General features: G+C 35.9%; 1 protein-coding gene across 2 annotated transcripts in view; it reads right to left on the bottom strand.

The window, feature by feature from the left end:
• The window catches only part of LOC119590169 (ankyrin-1-like), a 15342-nt gene continuing 5379 nt past the window's right edge, over positions 1-9963 (bottom strand). For both annotated transcript variants that reach the window (XM_037938956.1, XM_037938955.1), the window contains 11 exons: positions 9633-9844; positions 6641-6801; positions 5995-6107; positions 5721-5800; positions 5355-5485; positions 4772-5053; positions 4331-4646; positions 3836-4047; positions 3428-3632; positions 2638-2828; positions 1-1346 (listed from right to left, as the gene is read on the bottom strand). In XM_037938956.1, coding sequence (XP_037794884.1) covers positions 1202-1346; positions 2638-2828; positions 3428-3632; positions 3836-4047; positions 4331-4646; positions 4772-5053; positions 5355-5485; positions 5721-5800; positions 5995-6107; positions 6641-6801; positions 9633-9809 — 2013 coding nt within the window. In that variant the 5' untranslated portion in view covers positions 9810-9844 and the 3' untranslated portion in view covers positions 1-1201. The remainder of the gene's footprint in view (positions 1347-2637; positions 2829-3427; positions 3633-3835; positions 4048-4330; positions 4647-4771; positions 5054-5354; positions 5486-5720; positions 5801-5994; positions 6108-6640; positions 6802-9632; positions 9845-9963) is intronic.

Below are 9963 nucleotides of genomic sequence, written 5' to 3'. Positions count from 1 at the left end.
TAAAACTGAGAGTTTAATAACAAATCTGAAGGTAATTTACATAAACCAAATTACCATATTCATGCAACAGAGTTTTCACACTATTTACAAAAATTCTAATAGTTGTTCAAGTAAAGATTTCAACAGATACCTCTGAAATTAAACAAATTAATGCCCAAATATTAAACTTGGGTAAATAGTTTACAACGTAAATTTTTAAAAAATATCTTTTTTATATCTTTGGTTAAATTTCCATTAAATTAATATTGGACTTCCCTTCAGTAACTTAAACCAACCATATATCTGACACTGTATAAGGAGAGAGAAAGGGAGAGAGAGAGAGTGAAAGAGAAAAAAAAATTTCAACAAAGGTTTTGGCTCATACTGATAGGAGTATTAGTTACTGGTAGGGGAGGAGGCTTTTCCTTGGGTGAATTGCCTCATCTATCTCATATCATCACTACACCTGCAACATGGTTGTCATATAAATCCAACAGCAAAACAGCATTTACCACAAAGTCCATCTTCAGCATATAAAGCACAGGAGTTCTATTAAAAGCTATATGTTGCACTATCCACTGCTTTTTTTTAAAGATTTTTTTTAAATATATTTTTTTATTTTCATCATCCTGCAGCATTTTATGTATCGATAATTTTCATATTCTCTCCAGTACATTATACCAGTGACACAGGGTCTCTTTGACTACACAATAGGTAAAATTACGAATACACCAAATAAATCTCGAGCACCACTGCCAGAACATCATTCAATATATACACCATATATACATCAGATAACTAGGAAAGCTCATGGAGTTATACTAAAGCTTTTAATTAAAATCTGGACAGTTTATAATGTCATTTTACTCACTCTGGTGTCCTTCTGGACATTAATCTCTATAGATGCCTAACAGAGCAGATTTCCAAACAGCTTTTTCAACAGAATACCAACTTATGTTTATCACATTATACATGACATAATATAAGCACTGATGCTTTTGCAATCCATAGCTTCGTACACAAACCTGGAAGCTACTACAAACCTCACTGTTTAGGCTGCAGCCTTTTCCTACTTAAATCACATATCAACAAGAGAGGAGAATATCAAGGCTCATTAGCAACCTATCTATTATTGATGCTCTTGGAGCCCTCTCAACAAGGTCATCTATCTGAGGAGCTTCATAAAACATTCCACTGATCCTAAGCTCTACCCATTAGATCTTCAAGGATCAAAATTCAGAATGTAGTCTTTCAGTATCCCTGGAAGTGGTAGTTTATTGACATTCTGGGTGGTTCTTCTCTCCAAGGAATCATAGATGATTACTCGGCAGATCTGTTTCAGGGTCCTGGGTTTTGTGTAGAGGTCTCTGAAAAAAGATAAAAAATAACTTGTAAAATGAATATTTGTTGTTTTTAAAAAAGGTCAAAGTACAACATACAATTATCCCTTGGGGAGGTCTGTTGTGTATATACAATAATATCAAACTGGTGCAGGTGACTGGTTCATAAGTGTGCCTACATCCTAGACATTCACATATAAATTGACCCCATTTCTAAATAAGTAATATCCCTTCTTGTGAAAGGGAAAAGCTGCTAATCAACTTAATATCTGTATTTCAATGTATCTTGAGGTATGAGTGGTAAAGAGATAGTGACACATTACAAGTTGTTTCTGGGATAACTGTTTAGTATGTGGAAGGGGAAATGTAGGAAAGCAAAAAATGGGGAACTGGTAACAAGACATATGCCATACAGTGACAGAAATAATACTCTACACACATTCAATTCAGAGGAAGACAGAGGCAGAAATCATAACTGTACAACTGGCACAGAAAGAGGGGGTCCTACAAGGGTATTAGGGATATAGATATGTCACTGGATGCAGCTTGAGGAAAGTTGCCAAACCATATTAGATATATTAGTGAGCACTACATACGTCTCACTGATAATGAAAAGGCAGCATAAAAAAGACCATCATTTCAGATAACCTGTACACAACTGAGGACTAACCACACTGGATGCAGCAAGCCACAATCACAACAAAGAGGACTTCATGGCATATGGTATGTAATGGGACTTTTATTTCTTAAACGAACTGGCTTGCTGCTCACATTTTGTGATATTACAATAGAGGTAGTAGGTTATATACCTACAATTTCCAATTATAATATGGGGATTCCTTCACCCTTGTAAGTTTTAAAAAATCTTTAATGATAGGCAAAGGGGTTAGCAGTGCTTGGGTGGCCCATTTTTTTTCTGTTTTCTTTTTAATAGTGATCATAATAATAATATGGCTGTAAAAATTGAAAATCATAAACTGACTCAAATATCCCCTAAATGACAGTATCAAAAATCTCTCAGTGTCGCTGACTCCAGTGACTTCTGGCAACCATCCTGCCATTTGGCCCAGGAGTCCATGTAGTCCATGTACATGTAGTGGAAGTTTCCGCTCAGCGTACTCTAGTGCGTCACGATGTCTATAGACATACCTGGCATGATGAGTCAGTTTGTTATGATGGCTATAAGCGTGGTCCAGCAGATATGGGTTAAAAAACACTGAGCTTAAACTTAACAATCACTCAAGCCATTCCCTGATCTTTTACTTAAGTCTAATTAAATCTCTTAAACTTTCTCCTCTATAGGAAACCTCATACCTACCTCAGAACCTGTGTCAAGGGACGTTTCATGGGCACAAGTGACGTCTGAGTGTACAGGATCTTGAGACACTGGTGCAACTCTTTGTGGTCCATGGCCAAGTAGTAGAGGTGCAGCAGCCGAGCAAACCTCTGGTCTGGGTCAATCAGCAGCTCTTCCTTCCTAATTAACAGCTGCACATAATAATAAAGTACCTGCAAAAGAACAGCATAGTCAGCTATAACACTTCTAAACCTGAGGTTCCACAAGCCTCCTTTGACTCTGGGACCAACCAGACCCAAGGCACATTATTACCTATGGACCAGTCTAGTCTAGATGCACAATCTGGGGAACTAGGGGAACTCTAGTTTATGATCACCTTAAATTTATTTTTATCATTATGCCATTATAACTCCACTGAATTGTTTCCAAGCCAGCCTAACAGCAATCTGGAGGAAAGTAATGGCAATGTAATAAAAACAGAGGGCTAGTCAGCCAGTCTGGCTAGTGAACCTAGGCATAAGACAGAATGGAAAGATCATAGTGTTTGTGTGTAGTAAGACATTTCCTAGTTATAACCTAATATGCATAATGAAAATAACATGTATATTATCTATAACAAAAAGCAAATTGGAACACAGGATTTTAGGGAACACCCATAATTTTGAGTAGTGCAGGTCAGATCAATGCTTTTATAATAATAACTGAAGGATAATGTTTACAATCAGTGTGTAGAAATGACCAAGATAATAACCTAAAAGCAATATAAATAATAATACAATTATTATGAGAAAGAAAACTTTAAGATGCTAACCTGATTGGATGACTTTTTTAGGAAGACAGATGACTGGGAATGGCAGATCATAGGTTCAGTCGTAGAAATGTTAATGTTGGGATTGGCTCCATATTGCAGAAGGGTTGTCGTCAAGTCATAGACATGGTCTAGATCACTAGGGGCTCTGGCATTTTGTACCATGTCCATCAGAGACAGCAGAATATGTTGTGTCCGCTGGCTGAACCTTTTTGAGGAAAACAGGCAATGTTTTAATATTTTAGTTGCAAAAGTGAAATTGCTACTAATGTGAAAAAGTATATTCTGGTCATGAGAAATGACATGAACAAATCTGAAATCTGAAATTTCTTAGACACAGTAAAATACACATGTCCACACAAGCAGAGGCTCATGTATATATACACGCACAAATATATATGTATACCTTACCTTACATTGGGATCAAGACCATGCTGTAGAAGAATAACAAGTAGCTGCCGAATAAATGTGAAAGCACCTGCTTTATCCTCTTCTCGAGAGAGAGAGAGATTCTCACTGGCAGTGAACATCAGGACATGTAGAGGTGTGAGGTTTGACCGTGATGAGCAGTTCGGATTAGCACCATGTTTGCACAGTATCCTCACACAGTTTAAGTAGAATACCTGTGGGCCATGATATGGGGGTATTTATGGATTACAAAATGTTTATTACATCAGAGGGTATGTGCATCCAAAGGTGTTCTCAGATAATATATAAGGTCTGGGAACACCTTTTGGATGTGGATGCTCTCATTTCATTTCCACTAAATAACATGATACATACTATGGGCTCACCTTTGTCTACACAATAACAATAATTATGATAAGAGTACTAGTAACAGATCTTGTGATAACCTAGAACAGCAAAACCCAAAAAATAAATAAATAAATAAGAAAATAAACTAACCTTCATTGTGTGGGTAAAATGGTGCAGTGGATCTTTGTTGATCAGAGGGACTAAGCAAACCATGAGAGGCACCGAACCATCCCTGCCTACAAGGTTGGGATTTCCGCCATAGTGTAATAACATGTCCAGTAATTCGTAGCGGAACTCCCAGTCGCGCACGTGTCTCAGCACACAGGCCAGGGCTGAGTTCCCTGGCTGATTGATACTGGGTGATGCCCCATTTTGGAGTAGGTATCTGACAATATGGAGCATGTCCCACTTGTTCCATGGAGGAGGATCGAGGTCATAGCCGTAGCGAGCTTCCTCCAGGGCATATCTGGTGTGAATGGAGGAGAAATTATGCATATTACAAAGATTAATGAAGATCTAGTAAGAATTTTAAATCTCGTCTATCATCTACAATATCGCACTCAGTCACAAAAAACACGAAACACCACCCACCGAACGATAAGAGCGTGGAGAGGTGTATTCCCCAAAGAGTCAGCAGTGTTTATGTGTTCTTTCAAGCCATGCTGGAGTAACAACTTTACGGTCTCTAAAGTGTCCTCAGCACTCTTCTTGCCTAACAGGAAAACCACATGGAGAAGGGTCATTTGTTGGGTGTAAGTGCGCACCGTTGTCTCGGCAGCACACTGTATGAGGAGGTCGAGGAATTTAAGATCGTGGAGTGCCGCTTGGTGGATGGGGTAGTACTCATCGTAGCACTGGTTGATCTCATCAGACCTGTTCGAGGGGAGTTTATTCATGAGTGTGTAAATATAAATATGTATATTCATACACCCAAAGAATACATATGAATTTGTTAATAGTCTGTAAGTAGAAATCACTTGTTTCCTAAAATATTACCCTAATTGCTAGGATCTCTCCATAGCATTTTGTTTTGCATAAAGAATATTACTAAAAAGAGGAAAGACCCTCAAATATATTACACATTAATCCGAGTATTTACAAATGAAAACATGGTCTTTCATCTGTTCTAATTCACGTCCAATATAACATCCATCTTAAAAGCTTATACACTCACCTTTCTAACACTAAATACCTAACACAGTTCCAAGCTCCACGTTCGCAGGCAATGTGGAGCAACGGCCGTTTCTGTTGCCAGGGTAACCAGTGGTCCTCGCCTTGCTGGGTCAGCAACTCCAGTATGTCGACCTAAGTTCATACGTAAAGTGAGATTCCTGGCAATGTGAGTGCTTGTGCAACAGTGTAAAATTACTATGATTACAACTTTGACATACCACTGTCTGCTTTTGTTAAAATGACGTTTTTGTTACCAAGTAAAAAAAAAAAAAAAAAAAAAAAAAAAAGCATTTTTATTGTCTTTTCCATTGGTGCTTTTGCTTTCCATATGGAAACAAAGCTAATCAAATAAAATGCACATCAATACCTGGTCTCCATCTATGGCATAATATATAGCATTCTGTAATTTATCACTGGATCTGTCCCCCATTGCCACATCAGGCACACCTGAAATAAAAAAAAAAAAATAATAATAATAAAATAAAGATAATCATAAAGACACAATATAACTGTACAAGCATACAAATATAAAGCATGCAATTTTAACATAATCAAAATTTTTATCTGTTACAAGACTTTAACAGCAGATCAATTAAAACCATTGTCCCAACATTATCACAAAACTCAAACTGCAAACTTACAGTACTTTCCACGCTGCTCACAGTTCTGGTTGTGCGGCCCAGGCCAGCACATCCGCGCCTCGACATCAATTCTGGCCCCATGTTTGAGCAGGACTTCGACACAGTCCTCATATCTTGGTAGACGAAGTGGGGGAAAATACTGTTATTTACATCTACATAGAAAGACAATTCTTCTGGAAAAAAAGGTTAAAAAATAATAATAATAATAATAATTATATAACAAGTAGTCACTGACTGATTAGCTAAACTCTTTATTTAATGTACATACAGGTGGGGTTATTGAAGGAGCCAAACCTTAGCCCGGAACAGCATAATCAAAACTCTTAAATTATAAACTGGTAATAAGTTCATTTTTTATAATCAATTATTTAAATTTACAATACTGTGACTAAAAGACATATAGTAACATTAATGACTGTGACAGTAAATTATGACTAAAGAAAATGTATATATTGATATAGTAATTCATGTACTAAGTATCAGGCAATGCAAATGAAAGGCAAAAACAACAAAATGATAGAACAAAGAAAAAGCAATAAATAAGAAATCAATATCTCTCACACACAAAAAGAAAGAAAGAAAGAAAAGACCTCATATCAAATTCAAGCAACACACGCCAAGCCAACTGACCACAAGTCTCTCTTACCCTCTGAGGCAAGCTATATGAAGGGGTAAAGAGCAAACTCCTCGGTTGACATCCACGTTCCGCGTGAGGCACCACCTGACCATCTCCACGTTGTTGATACCCACGACCTTCTGTAGGAGGTTGTAACCTTCCTCATTGTGTACGTAGAGGAGGTTTTCATTCTGCAAGTGAAAAGCCTGTCTTTAGAGTGAATTTTTTCTTTCAGATAAGTAAATACCAATGCAAGAGGGAGCCACACACAGATGCTTAGATACATACACGAAATAAAAAAGACAAACGAAATCATACTCTCAACCAATATCACTGAAGTTTGTCTTATTTATGACAAACTACCCATTAAAACCATACACTGTACATCAGGACAGTGGTTCTATGTAGGGAGAGTATGTTATTTCTTGGGGTTTATGTTGTATGGTGTTCTTTGCATATCACTACAAAATACACTTTCTTATCATCATATGTGAATAATTTATCATAATATGTAATAAGATGTAATATAAAAATGTTAACAATAAAGAATGAGTAAGTAATATTTAGTTTTCATATACTTTGTCTCATATAAAGAGTGTAGAGAGCCATGCCACACAGCATGCACTGAGAGTTAAATTGTTCCAAGGATAAGATATACCGTTTGAGAAAATGAACTAAACACACTGGGTGATTCTATTACAAAAGAGAATTTTTTTTTTATTTTAAATCAGCAGTTGAGATGAAAAAGAGGAATTAAGACTGATGGACTGTAAAATCTATGCACACGCACTGACACTAAATTAGCTGAATTCTGGATTTTAGACCTGGGGATAATGCACTCATGTAGATGAGTGAGTTTTACAAGACTAGATTTATTAATAATAATATTAATATTAATAATAAAGAAACACCCATATTTTCCTTAAAAAAAAAAAAAAAAAAAAAAAAAAAAAAAAAAAAAAAAAAAAAAAAAATATATATATATATATATATATATATATATATATATATATATATATATATATATATATATAACAAATAATAATACATGAAAATAAATATATATAATACTGCAACTTACATGGATTCACTGGCAATTACAAAAAAATAAAAAATAAATAAAATAAAAATAAAATTAAATAAATAAATAAATAAATAAACAATAATAAAATAAAAAAATAAACAGAGTAAAAAGAAAAAGAAAGAAAAGAAAATGCTTCTACTTAACTCATTTTTAAACAGAAACCTAAAACTGCACGCAAACACAAAGTAAAAACCCGAGCACTTCCTGCAACAACGAACAAGGCGCTGACGAAGGGATGACACAATAAAGAAGCCACAAAAGACCAAACACACAAGGTCAAAAAAAACAAGGCCAAAGCAAGGTCGTTCGACTTGACTTTGCCTCATGTTTTACTTTGTTTTTCTTTAACATACGCAATAAAGTCATGAAAGAACACTATCACTTTTAATATACTTATTTAGTATGTGATGGACAGACAAGTGGGATTTCTCCTTAACCCACTGACATTGGGAACACACGCACACGCGCGTGAATATATACATATAAACATATTCATATATCCATTATATATACATATGCATAAACATCTTCATATGTACATATATACAATATACATATTTACATATACATATACATATACATATACATATATAATATATAATATAATATATACTATATAATACATAATAATCATATACATATATATACATATATATACATATACATATACCTATATATACATATACATATACATACATATATATATACATATATATACATATACATATATATACATATATATACATATGCATATATATATATATATATATATATATATATATATATATATATATATATAATATATTGTATGTATGTATGTATGTATACCTTGAGAGAGAGAAAGAGAGAGAAAGAGAGAGAAAGAGACAGAGACAGAGACAGAGAGACAGAGAGACAGAGAGACAGAGAGACAGAGAAAGAGAGACAGAGAAAGAGAGAGAGAGAGAGAGGGAGAGGGAGAGGGAGAGGGAGAGGGAGAGGGAGAGGGAGAGGGAGAGGGAGAGGGAGAGGGAGAGGGAGAGGGAGAGGGAGAGGGAGAGAGAGAGACAGAGGCAGACAGAGAACTGAGGAGAAATAGCCCCTCAACAATAAGCTTCATCCATCTTTCTAGCCTCATCACCTAAATAATTACTTATGTGCAGCCAAGGTAGGAGTAAGTTTGTCTCCTGAGCTTCTGACTATTCCCTTGAGTAGCTGACTCTATATGCACCCTGACACATTGTTCAGCATACTACTGGGGAATCCCTTCATGACAGGGGGCTCAAACCTTGTGAAATGTTATTACAACAGGTTGTGCGACATGTGGCAGTCCTAAGAACTATGTATTATTTACTGTGTAGTAGTAATAGCAGAGCTGTAGTAATAGCAACACTAATAATAACAAGAATAATCTGTGCAGTGCAACACGTACATATATGTACAAGCACATTTAAGCAATACTAAAACTCCCACATTTTCTGTAAATACTGAAAAATAAAATATTTTACCATCTCCATCACATATAAATCTTTGCTATATGAAATTTCTAATTACTTCTTTATCAAAATTAAGTGACAAAGAAAACCTGGAAATCTATTTCTACCAGACTGAGAGAACTGCTGTGTGTTTCAGAACTAAAACAATATTCCAAATCTGAGTACTGCCAAATTAGTATTACATCAAAAAGGTGTCCTAAGTCACTCTGGGCTTCATCTTTGCATCAGCAATCAAAATAAAAACTCAATTCTTCTACACAGACCCAAACCTTGAGATTTGCTAAAACCACATATAATGATACATTAATTGAAAAATCTTTAACTCGAACCAAAGCCTTCCACTCTAAGAAATGAAATAATAAGCAATTGATTTTAAAACTAATGAACTTCCACCATCAACTGCTTAATTGCAACATGCACTGTGATCCAGGTAAAAAAAAAAAAAAAAACACACAGCCCCTACCTTGGGAATGGCAGACAATAGGCCCTCCAGCCGCTGCACAGTAACTCTGGGGTTGGCCCTCAACGCATCAAAGACTATGCGGATGTTTTTCTTGGTTGACTCGGATACAGTTCGGTGGTTGCCGGATGACAGGAGTGCACTGCCAGACTGGAAGAAGGAGGACAGCACACCCCCCATCACGCCGGCTCCACCTCTCTGTATACACGCACTCCCTGCAAAGAGGGTTAAGTCATGGTAAGGGGTCATGGGAGGTCGGGTGTGAGTGCATGCCTTTGCTGAGTATGTCATGACTGGAAGATATATATATAAAATATCTATATCCATCTGATAT

This window comes from Penaeus monodon, chromosome 26 (assembly GCF_015228065.2).
Source record: "Penaeus monodon isolate SGIC_2016 chromosome 26, NSTDA_Pmon_1, whole genome shotgun sequence".
NCBI classification, from domain to species: domain Eukaryota; kingdom Metazoa; phylum Arthropoda; class Malacostraca; order Decapoda; family Penaeidae; genus Penaeus; species Penaeus monodon.
The sequence above is the reverse complement of the archived record's forward strand: the minus strand, read 5'-3'. Positions and strand labels throughout refer to the sequence as shown.